The sequence below is a fragment of the Macrotis lagotis genome, chromosome X (assembly GCF_037893015.1).
Source record: "Macrotis lagotis isolate mMagLag1 chromosome X, bilby.v1.9.chrom.fasta, whole genome shotgun sequence".
NCBI classification, from domain to species: Eukaryota; Metazoa; Chordata; class Mammalia; order Peramelemorphia; family Peramelidae; genus Macrotis; species Macrotis lagotis.
In genome coordinates, this window is record NC_133666.1 from 485,271,046 (window position 1) to 485,287,862 (window position 16,817).

General features: G+C 32.1%; 1 protein-coding gene across 1 annotated transcript in view; it reads right to left on the bottom strand.

Moving 5' to 3' along the window:
* CD226 (CD226 molecule) overlaps positions 1-16,817 on the bottom strand; it is a 105,914-nt gene that overhangs the window by 37,948 nt on the left and 51,149 nt on the right. Inside the window, exon 3 of the mRNA XM_074207763.1 lies at positions 10,108-10,455. Within this exon, the coding sequence (XP_074063864.1) occupies positions 10,108-10,455 (348 nt within the window). The remainder of the gene's footprint in view (positions 1-10,107; positions 10,456-16,817) is intronic.

Genomic DNA, 16,817 nt, shown 5'->3' on the forward strand with positions numbered 1-16,817 from the left:
AAGCCAAATAACAAAATTCAAAAATTTCAAGTGATTAGTTTCTTCCCATTAGGGAAACTATATGGAATATACTATCTTCGAACTGTAATTAATAATTACCCACAAGCCTGTTAATATCTCCTAAAGGTATTCAAAATGAAAAATTTAATGCAAAAAAATGCATTTTTAGAAATGTGTGCATTAGGCAGATCTCTAAAAGACATGTAATAAATGTGAAAGAGTATTTCAAATGGGAATAAAATAAGCAAATTTGTCTGAATTATATTTCCTATTTCAAATATAGTTTCCAAGGAAGAGAGTGATTCAATTCTATAAATGATTTTTCAAACCAAAGACTTGAGAAAAAAGTAAATTTCAAGAAATAGAAAGTCCTGAAAGAGCCATCTTCGTAGAGGTCTTTCTGGTTTTCTTTCCTATTTAAGTATTTAACAAGAATTTATTTTATCTATACAACATTGACACATAACATTTTATAAATCATGTAAATCACAATAATAGTTTAATGTCATATTTAGACCTGGAAGCACATTCACCTTACATTTTACAGGAAAATATTTTAAGGCACACATAGTTAAATGACTTACCATAATTTCACATAGATACTAAGAAACAGAGATGTGAACCCTGGCCCTCTGATTCTAAATTCATAACACTACTTCATTCTTCAGTATAACCCTGTTAAAGTATGTAATATGACACATGACTATTGAGATTTTTCACATTCTTTGTATAGAATGATCATTGTCTTTAATTAGATGTTGAATTTGTAAGGCATAGTTTAATGCTTTGGTATATAGAATAGTGAGTAAAGATGGGAGAGGTGGGGTAGAAAGTGTATGTTTTATAAATAATGATTAAGTGTATAAGGCTGAAGGGAGAGTGGGGTACAAAAAATAATGTTTCCTCTTTTTCCAACATGATATCTCTTAAATGAGATGATCAGTGCAAAGACGATGAAGAAAGAGTAGCCCATACTTAAGTAGTTAAATTGCTTGTAAAGGCCAGCAAAAATGGTTTCATCTAAAAATTGAGCAATTATAAATAAGTAGGAAAACTTTGATTCTATTGCTACAACCTTAACCAAGGTGAACTGAGATTAGAAAAATTCTAGTGATCTCATTTCATTAGAGAAATTGATACCTCTTATAGTGACTTATACATACCAAGATCTTAATATAATTTATTTATTTCATTAAACATTTCCTATTTATATTTAGAAATATTTTTAAATGAATTTTTTAAAACTTTTGAGTTCCAAAGTCCATCCTCTATTCCTGTTCCTCTCCGCCCCCTTGAGAAAAATAGATATAGGGATTATACCTGCTTGAGAATATAAATATATGGATTTTGAAGTTATTCAAAACATATTTTAAGATAACCATTATTCAAATGAAACGCAAAAAGAAATCCCTATAAAAATGAAAAAAGTGTACTTCAGTCTTCACTCAAGAGTCCATTCCTCTAAAGTTGAAAAGGGCTTTTCATCATGGGCCATTGGAATTGTCTTGAATCATTGTTCTGATCAGAGTAGCTAAGTTTTTCATGGTTGATATTTACTGCAATATTGCTGTTTTATTGTTGTTCATGCAAATCTGACTCTTCATGTTCTCATTCGGAATTTTCTGGGCAAATATATTGGAGTGGTTTGCTATTTCCTTCTCCATTCATTTTATAGATGAGAAAACAGAAATAAACTGGGTTAAGTGATTTGCTCAGGGTCACACAGCTAGTAAGTATCTGAGGCCAGATTTGAGACCAGGAAGATGAGACTTTCCTGATTCCACTACAGCACTTAGCTGCCCCCAATATTGCTATTATTGTGTACAAAGTTCTCTTCTGTTCACTTCACTTTGCATTATTTAATATAAGAATTCCCAGGTTTTTCTGAAATTTTTCTGCTCTGCATTTCTTATTTTGTAATAGTATTGAATCACAATCACATACCAACAAGTTCAGCATTCCCCAATTGATAGTTATTCCCTGAATTTACACATCTTTGCAAACACAAGAAGAGTGGCTATAAGTATTTGTACAAATCAGTTCTTTTCCCCTTTTCTTTAATCTCTTTGGGATACAGACCTAGTATTGGTATTGCTGAGTCAGAGGGTATACACAGCTTTATAAGCCTTTGTGCATAGTTCTAAATTGTTCTCCAGAACAGTTAGATCAGTTCACGACTATACCATCCACTTTATAGTTCCTATTTCAACATCCTCTCCAGATTTTGTCATTTCTTTTTCTGTCATAGTAACTAATTTGATACATGTGGGATGGCATCTCAGAATTATTTTGATTTGTATTTCTCTAATCAATCATGTTTTAGAGCATTTTTATATTACTGTTGATAGCTTTGATTTCTTCTTTTCAAAACTGCCTATTTATATCCTTTAACAATTTATCAATTAGAGAGTGGCTTCTATTTTTTATAAATTTGGCTCAATGCAACATATATTTGAAAAATGAGGACTTTATCAGAGAAACTTGCTATAAAAATTCTTTCCTCGTTTTCTTTTTTTTTAATTATGACTGAACTGGTTTTGTTTGTGTAAAAACTTTCTAATTTCACGCAATCAAAACTATCCTTCATATTCTCCATGATCCTCTCTATCTCTTGTGTGATCATAAAATTTTCCCTTATCCACAGATTTGGTTGGTAAATTTTTTGATGTTCCCCATAATTTACTTATGAATATCACCCTTTATGTCTAAATCATGTATATATATTTGATCTTATTTTGGCATATGTTGTGAGATATTTTATGCCTAGCTTCTACCAAACTGCTTTGGAGAGAAATGATTATTTCCCTCTTATGTTAATGACTTATTATTGAATCACCCTTTCTATTTCTTCATCTAGAAATCAACAATTATAGGAAATCTTGAGTAAAAATTTACCCAAATCAAGATCTAATGAAAACAACAAAAGAAAATTTAAATTTAGACTAAAGTGAGAATTTTTCCCATTATATTTCTTCAGAGAGTCGGGAAAATGTTGATTTTCCCTTTTGTCAAATTCTCTTTGACGGACTTAAGTGATTAAAGTCATGCACTCCAAAGATCCTCATTGTAATATTGCACATCTCTCATTATAATATTTATTATCTGTTATTATTTCTTGAACAATTAGAGTTGATTTTCACCCTCAGGTGCACATCTTTTTCAAAAGATGTTGGATCTTTTTGGCTAGCAAAATGAACCTATTTTTGTTGACTGATTTCAGGCATTGTCAATAAAACTGATTTTAATTTATCCAGAAACTCTATTCTCAGAAATTTTTAAATGTCAGATTTTCCAGTTTTCCCAAAAACTAAATTCTAACCCCATGGTTTGACCCATGCATGGGTCCTTGAATTTATCCAACTTTAGTCACTATATTTATTTTGTATAATGTATTGTGTATCTAATCAATTCAACGGATTCATCACTCTATTTCTTAGCCAAAGATAGCTTTGATGGCTACTGTTTTATACAATACCAGTTTGAATCTGGTATTTCTAGTCCACTTTGTATTTTTTTTTCATTCATTCCCTTGATATTCTAGATGAATTCTGTTACAGTTTTTTCTTGCTCTACAAAATAATTGGTATCACACCAAATAAGTAAATTAACTTAGATAATATTGCCATTTTATTATATTGATTCAGCCTGCTTTATGAGCAATTAATTTCTCCAGTTTTACATCTGTCTTTATTTATGTGAAAGTGCTTAGATCTCCCTTTAGCTGTGTGATGTGTTTTTTTATTTGTATTCATATAGTCTCTGTGTTTGTTTTACAGGTAGACCCAAATATTATATATGGTCTACAGTTATTTTAAGTTGCATTTCTCTTTCTGTCTCTTCTTGCTGAGTTTTGTTGGTAGAAATTCTAAGTAAGTTGGCTTATTTTGTATCTTCAACTTTGCTAATTGTTTACTGTTTCAACTGTTATCTTAGCTGATCCTTTAAAGTTCTATTAGTATATCATTATACCATCTGTATAAAGTAATATTATTGTTTTGCCATTGTCTATTACTGTTCCTCCAATGAATTTAAATGTCTTAGTGCTACAGCTAGTATTTCTAAGACAATGTATAATAGAAATGGGGCAGCTAGGTGGTACAGTGAGTAGAGCACTGGCTTTGGAGTTAGGAGGATGGGAGTTTGAATCCAGCCTCAGACACTTGTCACATACTAGCTATGTGACCTTGGGCAAATCATTTAACCCTGATTGCCTCACATCCAGGGTTATCTCTAGTCATCCTGATTCATATCTGGTCACTGGACCAAGATGGTTCTGTAGGAGAGAGACTGGTGACTCAATACAGCACTCCTCACTAGAATCCAATTCATGTACTTGTCATGACATCACTTCTTCGAAAATGAAGGACAAAACATCATTATATTGGTAATAATAATAATGGATATCCATGAAAGCAAGGTTAAAGTCCCCTGATCTTACTGGGAAGGCTTCTAATTTATTCCTGTTACATATAATACTTGTTCTTAGTTTTAGATGGATACTAATCATTTTCATTTATGAATGGGTATTGTATTTTGTCTTAAGCTTTTTCATACCAATTGAGATAAGATTTTTCTTGTATTTGTTTTTGATCTGGTCATTTATGCCTATAGTTTTCCTAATGTAACTAGCTCTGTACTATTGGTGTAAATTCCACCTGCTCAAAATATATGATCTTTGCATTCTATTGCTGTAATCTTATTGCTAGCACTTTAAATTTTTCATGAGTATTCATCAGGAAAATTGGTATATATATTTCTTTTTCTGTTTTTGCTCTTCCTGGGTGGATAACAAGATTCTATTAGTGTCATAGAAGAAATTTGGTAGGACTCTTTTTTTATTTAATATAGTATTGGGATCAATATTTTTTTTAAATATTTGGTGAAATTCACTTAGAAATCCATCTAGTCTCAGAAATTTTTTCTGAATGTCATTTATGACTTGTTCGATTTCTTTTTCCAAGAAAGAATATTTAAATCTGTGTATTAGGTTATTTATTTTCTCTTTCATTAATCTAAGAATTTTATGTAAATTTTTGTAAAAATTTTTGTAAATATTAATCCATTTGCCGAGATTATCAGTTTTAATGACAAATAATTTGACAAAATTACTGTTAATAATTGATTTAACTTCATTTTCATTGATGTTTTATTTCTCTTTTCATTTTTTCCTGCTGGTTATTTCATTTTCTTCTTTCTTTTAATAAAATTAGCCAATTCTAGTGGGCGAACTGTGGATTTTTCCCATAAAACTAGTTCTTAGTTGTTATTTAATAGTTAATGGGAATTTTTTAACTTCAATTTTATACATCTCTCCTTTTAAAGATTTTGGTGTTTAAATGTTTTTTTCTAGCTTTTTTTTCATTATGTGTCTAATTCAATTAACTTTTCTTTCTCTCTTTTATTAAAGAAGGTATTTAAAGATACAAATTTTTCCTAAGTTCTTCTTTGGCTATATCCCACAAATTTTGGTATATTACCTCATTATTGGCATCCTCTTTAAAGAGATTATTGTTTATTTCTTAATTTCTTCTTTAATCCATTCATTCTCTAGGATTATATTATTTTCCAATTTTTTAATCTGTGTTTGCATGACCCCTTATTGGATATAATCATTTTACTATGGTTTTATAAGGGGGCATTTAATATTTTTTGCATTTGGTTGTAAGGATTTTATAACCTAACATATGGTCCATTTTTCTTGTAGATATCACATTTTTCTATCCCCTTTCATTTTTCTGCAGATGTCTGCCATATCTAACTTTTCTAAAATTTTATTAATCTCCTGAACTTCTTTCTCATTTATTTTATGGTAACTCTGAGATGGGAAAGTTGGGTTCTCCATGAATTTATTTTATTATCTACCTCTTCTTGTTATTTATTTCGCTTTTCCTTTAAGAATTTGGATGCTATGTCATTTAATGCATATATGTTTTAGTATTAATATTAATTTGATTGTTCATTTTTAGCAAGATGCAGATGGTCTGCTCATTTCTTTTAATTAATTAAATTTAATTTTAATTTAATTAATTAATCCAATTAATTAATTAATTTGATGGGTCTATTTTTGTTGTTTCTTGATCTTACATCATGACTACTACCCCTACCTTTTTCATTTCAGCTGAAGCATAATAGATTCTACTCCAGCTCCTTATTTTTATTGTTTCTGTTTCTTTTTTTACAAGTGTATTACTTGAATGATGGTTTCTAATCCTTTCTACTAACCACCTCTGTTTCATGAGCAAGCTCATTCAATTCACTTTCACAATTAGAATTACTACCTCTGCATTACCTCCATGTTATTTCTTATTTTTAATTCTTCTCTCTCTCTCTCTCTCTCTCTCTCTCGTTCTCTCTGTATCCTATCCTTCTTCTAAAGCTGATTGTTTTTGACCTTTATCTTTTTATTTGTCTTCCCTTTTATAACAAATTTACCCCTTTTTCTTATCCCTTTCCAATTCATTTTCCTTATTGAATATAAAAAATGTCTATATCTAATGGAGTGTGTATTTGTGTGTTTTGTGAGGGTGTGTGCATGCATGTGAGCATTATGCATTCCCCATTGCACCCTGCTTCATCTTTCCTCCACTATATGCCTCTCTTTTTTGTGGAATAACTTTCCCTCCCCTCTTTTTCCCAAGTATCATTCTTTCTCATCCATCTATTTTTTTAAGAACATCCTAACATAATAAATTCATTTCCATGTCTTCTGTCTATACAGAATTCTTTGAACTGCCATAACAATGAAAAAGTCCTAAAAGTATTATGTTTTTATAGAGGAATGTAAACAGTTTAACCTTATTGAATCACTTATGATTTCTCTTTCATGTTGACCTTTATATATACTCCTCTTCATTCTTGTATTTGAAATTCAAATTTTCTATTCATCTCTGGTCTTTTTATCAGGAATAAAATAATAGGGGTTCTCTATTTCATTAAATAAAAGTTCTCTATTTCATTAAATATCCATAGTTTTCCTTGAAAATATACACTCCATTTTTCTGGCTAAACTATATTTATTTGTAATCCTTGCTCCTCTGCCTGCCTTCCAAAGTATCATAAATTTAGTTCTTCTGCTTCTTTAGCATAGTAACTGCTAAACTATGGCTCCATGGTATCTGAATGAGTTTTTTTTTTCTAGTTTCTTGAATTATTTTCTCTTTGATCTGGGAGCTTTGCAATTTTGCTCTAATATTCTTGGGAGTTTTCAATTTCAGATCTCTTTTTTGTTATACTCAGTAAATTTTTTCCATTTCTATTTTATCCTCAGATTCTGGAATATCAAGATTTTTTGATTATAATTTATTGAAATATGATATCTAGGCTCTTATTTTGATCATGGTTTTCAGATGTTGTAATGATCCTTATATTATCTCTCCTCAATCTAATTTCCAGGTCAGTTGCTTTTCCAAAGATATATTTTGCATTTACCTCTATTTTTTTTCACTTTACTTTGTTTACTTTGTTTCTTAATGTCTCATAGAGTCATTAGTTTCCATTTGCCCAATTTGAATTTTTATGGAGTTAATTCTTCAGTGAGGTTTTTGTATCCCTTTTTCCATTTGGTTTATTCTGTTTTAAGGAATTATTTTCTTTAACCTTTTTGTACCTCTTTTACCAAGACATTATTTACCTTCATCATTTTCTCCCGTTGTTCTCATTTCTTAAGAATTTTTTTTAATCCAATTTTTCCTCCACCCCTATTATTTCATCCTGAAAATCAAGTCTAACACTTCTTGCAATTCTTTCTGGGGGGTTGTGTTCAATTCACATTTTTTTTCCTTTGATGCTTTGCTTTTATCTGTTTTCACATCATTGTCTTCTGAGACTGCAGGTCTTGATCTTGTCTGTCACTATAGTTTCTTTTTTATGGCCATCTTCCTTTTTTTGTTACTTGTTCATTTCTTTACTTTGAACTTTATGTTAAAATTTGGCTCTGTTCTCAGTGTTGGTATAAGGTGAAAAGCATTGTCCCAAGCTTCAGGTTTTTTTCATACTAATGTTTTAAGAGCTATTTCTGAGGGCTTGGAAGTTTTGGGTGCTTGCAAAATGGTGTGATCTGGGGAGAGGTGTGGTTTTTGCTCTCCTGTTTTAAGCTCTGATCCTTACACAGGAAAGACTCCTGATTCCTTGGGATTGAAACAAATACTGCCTCCAAGATCCCCTGTTCTCTTTCACTATAGGTGACACTGCCTCTTGGGTTCTCTGCTCCCTTATCACCAAAAGTATTCCTCTCTTCCCTTGAACTATGACCAGGAAGGAGTATAGACAATGAAGCTTCCAGAATCTGGTCCTCTGCCCAGTGCTAGCAAAGACTTCTCCATAATCTTTTTCTGACCAGTTGTCCAATCCCTTTCCTATCTCTGACTTAAGACATAGTGAAGTTTCTATTTTTACTATCACTACCACCAAGTCCCACTCCTGTGTTGCATTTCTGTGAATTCCATCCTAGCCTTCATCCCCATATCATCTCTTGTACTGACCTTCTAAGTTGTCTTGGACTGAAAGAATGTCTCATCAATTAAATATGAATATTTTCACTATCACCCTATAAGAATATTTTCACTATCGTTATATTAAAATATATTAAATTTTTTATTTGTTCCTTGCTTATGAGGAGCAGAAATGAAATTAAATCTAATATACTTGTATCTGTATTATTTGCCTTCCTAAAGCACATTGTCTTGTATTGTGCAATGGGAATTGTGAATAGATACTTTTTATTTTTACTTTTTTCAGACTTTGGTGGATACTGTACCCTACAAGTAATTCAATAATGCATCTATATTAAGTAAGGAATATTACAGACATGGACTTTGAAAGGGTTATATAGCCAGTGTTTAAAAACCTGACCCTCTTCCAATTTTTTGCATGGTGAGATGTTCTGTCAACCTTTTATGATCTAGAGTTACAAATTCAACATTGAGCTCACCCATATCTGGGATTGTCATCAATGGGAATAATGGAGGCAGTTAGTCCTTAGTGATTAAGTGTGAAAATCAGCTCTGTCTTTGGCAAACTCTCTTGTTGTTATGCACAGCTGCTGCTGCTGCTTTCACAGAACCTTAAACATTTCTTCTTCAGTTCCATTTCAGAAAGAAATGTCAGCCTGGACACTGCCAAGAATATGAAGGAGGCAGACCGGACCTGTCTTGGCTCTAAAACTCTAAATTCAAGCCAAAGTACATGAGCTGACGAAAGACATATGGAAAATAAAAGTGTAAAGTGATAGACAACTTCTGTCAGCACCAAGAATAAAGGATTATCTTTGGCATGTTCCTCAGAATGAAAGAGAAACACTAGGGTCCAGATTTCAATCCTAGATAGACTTCCAAGTCTCTTGTCCCTTACTCAAATATGAGACAGAACCTAATATAAATCATTCGCATGATTTCCCTCAGAATGCATATCATTTTTTACTGAGAGCTTTATTTTTTCAATCTGTCCCAAAAGTGAAGATTACAGAGGTCATAAAGACTCGAGTTTATGACAACCTATACAGAACAACATCCAGAATTGTTCACTGCATTCAGTCACATTCAACAAAGATTCATTAATTTCTGAAACAGTGTCATATGAGATGCCTTGGTGGGATACTCAAAAAATAGAAGACACGAAAAAAAAATACAATTTAGCTAGAGATACAATACCAAATATACATGCATTATCTAATTTACATTTTATCTCCTTCCATAGAATATAAGTTCATTCAGGAAACAGCAATTGCTTGTCATTTTATTTTTGCATTTATCATCAAGCATAGTTCCTGTGTCCAGAATAATTGCAAAAAATCATTGAACTGGATTGGTACACAAACATATAATAGAGATCACTCCAAGATTATGTATATCAAGTATGTATCTTAACCTGCCAGACTTTGCACTTTCTTCATTTTATTTACTTCAGTAAGTAAAAAAAAGTGGGGAGAGGGATTGGGAGGATAATTTTTATGATCACTAAACAAGAGGTGACACTGAAGTAATGAATACTGTAACTTCTAATCTGCTTAAATTATTTGATCAAAACTCATTTTTCATGCTAAATAAAAGCTTTTAACAGAAACCAGTTGCTGAAATGTTTACATTCATAGCAATCCATTTTTCTACTTACCATCAGTCACAGTCAATGTCATCACAAAGGTTTCATTTTCTCCTGTGTTGGTGGTTAAGCAACATTGGTAAAATCCTGAATCAGAAGTAGTGACATTGTGAATGACAATAGAGCTACTTGTCATTCCTTGGTTGCAGTTTGTCAATATTTTTCTTTGGTACTTTAAGCCATAAGTTTTCTCATTGTTCAAGTCACAGGAAGTTAAGTGGTCAATCTGATGCGGCTGGATCCTTTCCCATGTCACATGTTTCAAGGGACCAGTCAGGTGTGTCTGAAATACGAATCTGACATTTTTTCCAGGTTCTGATACCATTTGGCTATTGGTTGGAACATGGATTTCAAAATTATCTGAAAAGAAGCAAAAATGTTTCATATACTTAAATTTTGTACCAGCATAACAACCTTTTGGAAGTGATAACAAACAGGAAACTAACCTACAATCAGAAAAATCAAATCCTTTTCTAGGATAAGAAATTACTATTTGACAAATATTGTTTGGAGAATTGGAAAGCAGTATAGCAAAAACTAGGCATGGGCCCATATCTCTCTCATCCTATACCATAATAATGACAAAAATGGGTCAGGATTTAAACATAAAGGGCAATACCATAGACCAATGGATCAAGAAATACTCTGTCAGATCTATGGATAAAGGGAGAAGTTTGTGATCAAACAAGAAATAGAGTACATTATAAATTGCTAAATGTTTGATTTTGACTTTATTAAATTTTGCACTAATAAAATCAATGCTGCCAAGAGTAGAAGGAAAACAGAAAGCTGGAAAATACTTTTCAAACCTAGGGGTTCTGATAAAGGTCTCATTTCTAAAACTACAGAAAGAATTTAATCAAATATATAAGATTAAAAGTCATTCCCCAATGGAAAAATGGTCAAAGGATATGAACATGTAGTTTTTCAAGTAAAGAAATTAAATCTTTTTATAATCATATGAAAAGATGCTCCAAATCATTATTGATTAGAGAATTGCAGATTAAAACAGCTATGAGATACCACCTCACACTTATCAGATTGACTGAGATGACACAAAGGGAAAACGATCAATGTTGGAGAAGTAATGGGAGGATTTCACTGTTGGTGAAATTGTGAACTTATCCAAAGATTCTGGAGAGCAATATGTAACCATGCCCACAGAACAATAAAACTGATCAGACCCTTTGACCCAGAAATACCAATACTAGTCCCAAATCCAGAAGAAATCATTACAAATGGAAAAAGTCCCACATATTCCAAAATAACCAAAGCAGATCTTCTTGTCATAGAAAATAATTGGAAATTGAAGGGCTGACCATCAATTAAGGAATGGCTGAACTAGTAATTGTATATGAATGTTATGGAGTACTTTTGTTCCATAGGAAACCATGAATGTTCAGATCATAGAGAAACAGAAACTAATGCTGAGCAAAGGGAGCCAAACCAAGAGAACATTGTATACTCTATATATTCTGAGTTCATCAACTTTGATGGATGCAGCTCCTCTCAGCGATTCAGAAAACTAAAACAACCCTAGGAGACCTGATAGGGACAATGATATCCACAATCAGAGGAAGAAAAACAAAACAAAACAAAGCAAAGAAAAATCTACAGAATCTGAATGAAAACTACATTCACTTTTTTAAAATTTCTCTAATGTTTTTCTTTCCTATATCATGGTTTTCTTTCTTTTTCCTTAATCTTAATTCCTCATAATCTGTATTCATGTTAAACACAAATGTACATGTACAAAGTTCACCATACTGTTTGCCATTGAGGGGATGGGGTGGTAAGGGAGGGTGGAAAGAAATTATGTAACTTATAAATATGCATATGCATTTGGATAAAAGTTGAAAAAAATTCATAATATGTAATTTTAAAAATAAAATAAAATATCAATTGAGGAAAATTTTTTTAAAAAAGAAATTCAAATCCTGCTTCTGACATAAACTAATCACGGGGTCATAGATAAGTCATTTAACCTCTTAGTGTCCCAAATCTTTAAACTACTTTCTAAGATTGTTTATCTGCATTGATGAAGGAATTCTCTTCACTCAAAGTTCCCAATAGTGATAAAGTCTCAAGTCTAGATTTTTTTTGAAATGTCATTTTTAAATGGATATGAAGGAAAATTTTGATAGTGGCAATTCTCAAGAAATATATATGATAATATGAGGATAGAATTACATACACAAAAAAGTGAATACAAAGAAATTTGGAAAAGAGCAAGCATTAACATCTGATTGGCTGAGGAAAGATTTCATGGCAGCTCCTGAACTGAACCTTGAAAGAAAATAAAGATTCTAAGAAGCAGAACTGTGGAAGGACTGACTGCCTTTCAGGAAATATTACCAATAACCAGAATTTAGGTCAGTTCATAATATTAGAACATAAATTCCTTAGGGGAAGAGATGAGGCTTATAATTATGGAAGGTTGATCAGTGTTGTTTCAGGGTATAAACATTTTTCCTATGAAAATCCTTTGCCATGTGAGTGACCACCCTTTCCCATCCTTATGTCTGGAAAACCATTGCTTTTGTCTCTTCTGCCTCTCCCTCTTAAGGGACACTGGATCAGATAGGTTGTTTCCCAAAAGCACTCAACTAAATTTACCCAGGGTTCAATAATTGCTAAGTTATGTCTTCAGGAGAGACCCTGTGGAATGAACAAGTTCCAGGTCTTATAATTTAGATAGCCTGGTAAAACTTTGTTTCCACCAGAGATGATTCAAATTCATTTAGCAGAAGTTGTATTACACAACCAAAAGTATACTTTAAATACATGTTTTGATGTATTGATTTAAAATTGTACTAAGTTGTCACTAATTGATACCATTCTTGAGAACAGATTTTAAAGGGAGAAAGGATGATAGGTACCTAAAAGACAGGGAGTGAGGAGGAATAGTCAAAATCAAGATAAACTAGATCAAAGAAAGAGAAGCAGGAAATGGAGTCTGAGGTGCCAAAAACATGGTCTGTCCATTTCATAATTTTATCTAGGGATATCATGACTTTTTCTGGCACAAGCAATTATTGTGCTCTTTGAGCAGAGGTACCTTGCAAAGAAGAAAAGTCTTTGTTTTCTTTTTAGAAAAGAGCTTTCCAATAATTAGAGCTATCCCAAAATAGAAAGAGCAGTACCCAGAGGTGGTGAGTTCCCTATATCTAGAGGTGGTCATTGGATTAGCAATTGTTGGGGACATCACAAGAGACAGTCAAGATCACACTGTAAGGAAATGGCCATTGAGCTCATTTTCATCTGATAGTGGAACAGAGAGAAGTACAAAAACCCATGACCACAGATCAAAGGTTGACTTTCACATATCAAAGGGAAGATCTAAACCATTGAACATTTTTGTTGATTACCAGCCTCTGTAACCTTTTCAGATATAAAAGAAAGCCAAGATATTAAAAAATATACCTCTAATAAGAAATAGTTTAAGAAATCAACTTCTACATATCTTTAAGAATAAATAATAACTAACATATGTATATATATATATATATATAGACACACATACATATATCACTTTGACGTTTATTATACTTGAGGAAGTTAGGTGACACAGTGGATAGAATAATGGTTCTGAATTTACATCTGACCTCAAATACTTACTAGCTGTGTGACTCTGGGTAAGTCACTTCTCTATTTTCCTCAGTCTTCTCAACTGTAAAATGTAGCATCTATTTCACAGGATTGCTATGAGGATCAAAGGAGACTATATTGGTAAAGCACTTAGCTCAAAGTCTAGCACCTAGTAGGTGTCCAATCATTGCTCACTTCCTTATTCATTTTACTATTTCATATAACATTCTCAACAACCATAGAAGCAATTACATCTCAAGAAACTGAAACTTAGAGAGGCTGTGACCTACTCTCATCTCAAAGCTAATAGCAGCAGCAACAGTTAAATCCAAACTTTGCCTGATATCTATTGTTATACTTTTTCCATTCTGGCATAATTCCTTGAAATAATCTAAAAACTCACTGTTTTTGAACTTTTGCACAATGTCCAATTATTTCAGCACTAGTTTCACTGCAGATAAATCTCATCTGTAGCTTCAGTCAGTATGATCTGATGTTGAAAATAATTAATTCACTGTTCTTCCTTAGTATAAACTGAAAAAGATGACTTTACTTCAGAAAGCTACACATACCTATATGCAATCGATGTTTAATAAATTATTGATTATATTAGACAAGACCTTAAAAGACACAATGTTTACAAAGTGTTTTACATGTATTATCTGATTTTATTCTCATCACAACCCCTGGGAGATCAGTGCTATTATGATTTCCATTTTAAAGATGAAGAAACTAAGAACTAAGAGTTGTGACTTGCCCAGGGACAAACAACTGATATGCATCTGAAGTAGGATTAAACTCAAGTCAACTCTGTTTCCAATACAACCCCTGCAGCCATCATCCAGAGCTTGTCAACTGCATTTCTTAGTTCTTGAGGATCTGACTCCTCAATAAACAGCTACTGAAGATAGAGAAAGATAGCTCCTATTGCAGAGGTCCTTGATGCTATCAAGTGGTTTAACATTTGGAAACTGATATGTTTTTATCAATGGAAAGGTTGTTAAAATATACTGACATCATTGCTTCTATATCCTAAATTCTACTGGATTTTTCTATGACTTTCATCCTTCTAAATATTGTTTTACCTTTCAGAACATGAGCTTCTTGGGAGTATAAATTATCTTACTTTTTTATTTGGACTTCCCAGTGCTTATCTTGATTCTTTATACATAGCCCATACCTATTAAACACTTGTTTCATTAATTCATTCTTTTAAATATTCCTGAATTGAGCATTACATCTACAATGGGACCTATCTCCCAAGACAATTGATTCTACTCTTTGATCATTCTAATTGCTTTGAAGTTTTTTCCTCATATCAAACTTAAATTTGTTTCACAAGTTGTTCCTAGTTTTACCTTCAGTAATCAAACAGAACATGTTTAATTCCTCTTCCATGAAATAATCTTTCAAATACTTGAAGGAAGCTCGGATTCTTCCTCTCCACCCACAACTCTTCTCTCTTCCAAGTTTTAATTATTTCACCTCATTCTTTTGAATGAAACTGAAGCCATTGGCAACTGTCATGCCTCTTTTCTGGATACTCTTTAGCTTACTATTTGTTTTTTTTTTTCTTTCTGCTTGCTTTTTCATTGTGTAGGAAATTCCTAATTTAAGAACTTCCTTTATCTATGCTAAATTTAATTTCTCTGATACTTACAGTCTTAGTGAGCTGTCTAGAGCACTGAAAGATCGATTGTCCCAGGGTTCTAAGCCTGAATATATCAGAGAAAGGACTTGAAAACAGATCTTATTGATTCCAAGGTCACCTCTCTACCCACAATGATATGCTAGGTCTCATCAATATTTTTCCTAAAATATATAATTCAGAACTGAACAAAAAATGCCAGTAGTCTAATCAAAACAATTTATAACATATTATCTCTCTAATCATAGACATTATTTTCCACCAAAATGTAACCTACACATGCATTAGTTTTCTTAGCTTCCATATTACAGTATTGATTCATATTGTGTTTGCAGAACAATTAAAACTCTGGATTTTTTTCAGACAAAATGCTTTCTAGTCATGATTTCCTTACCATATAATTGTGAAATTGATTTTTGTAAATCCAAGAACACAATTTTACATTTGGTCTTGTTACGGATATGGATTATAGATTCAGTCCAATGTTCTGACAAATTCTTTGGATCATAACTATCATCCAACATTTTATTATTTGGTTCTTTGAAAATTTGCTAAACTTATCAGCTTCAACTTAACTTATCATAGATGAAATGTTAAACAGTATAAACTAAGTAATCTGGAACCTTTTATGGGAAAATTCCTTCCAAGATGACTACTCCTTGAAATCAGACATTTAACTAGTTCCAAGTCCACCTATAACAGCATGAATATCTGACCCTCCCCCCATCTCTCCATTTTCCACACAATTATCAAATTTCTCAAATGCTAGTGGAAGTTCTGACTTCAGATCCTGGGTCAAATGACAATGGTGCTACAAGTTACATATATGACTTTGGGAAATCCATGAACCCTTGCTTTTTCTCAGGGTTTTCATTTACAAAATCAGCAATTAGACTAGGTGAGCTACAAGATCCCTACTAGTTTAATCCCATCATATAAGTAAACTATATCTGCAGAATTCCTGTCATCTGTCAGGGTGGCAATCTTATAAAAAAATAAATAAAAGAAACAGTCTGACTAGACCTCCTCTTGAAAATATATATTAGCCCATTATGATCAACATTTCCTTTTATAATGTTCACCAACTACCCCACAATTGATACATTTAAAATATTTTCCCCCAGGAATTAAAGTCAAGTTCACTGGCCTTTTATTCTTGGGTTTTATCCTTTTCCCATTTTTGAAAATTAGGATAACATTTTTAATCCCTGAAGGCTATTACCTCAGTTCTCCATAATCTCATGAAAAGTATTGACAATAGTTCAGTTATCAGTTAATACCCAAAGATATATAGTTCATAGGGGTCAGAATTTAGTACATCAAATATGGCTAGGTAGTTATTTATCATGTCTTTAACTTCTCTTGATTTTTAGCTATTGAATATGTATAAGACTATAAATTGAACAATCATCCTCCCTGACAGAGAAATCAAAAGTGAACTATGAAGGAAGGTTCCCTTTTGTTTTTAGATATTATCAACAAATAC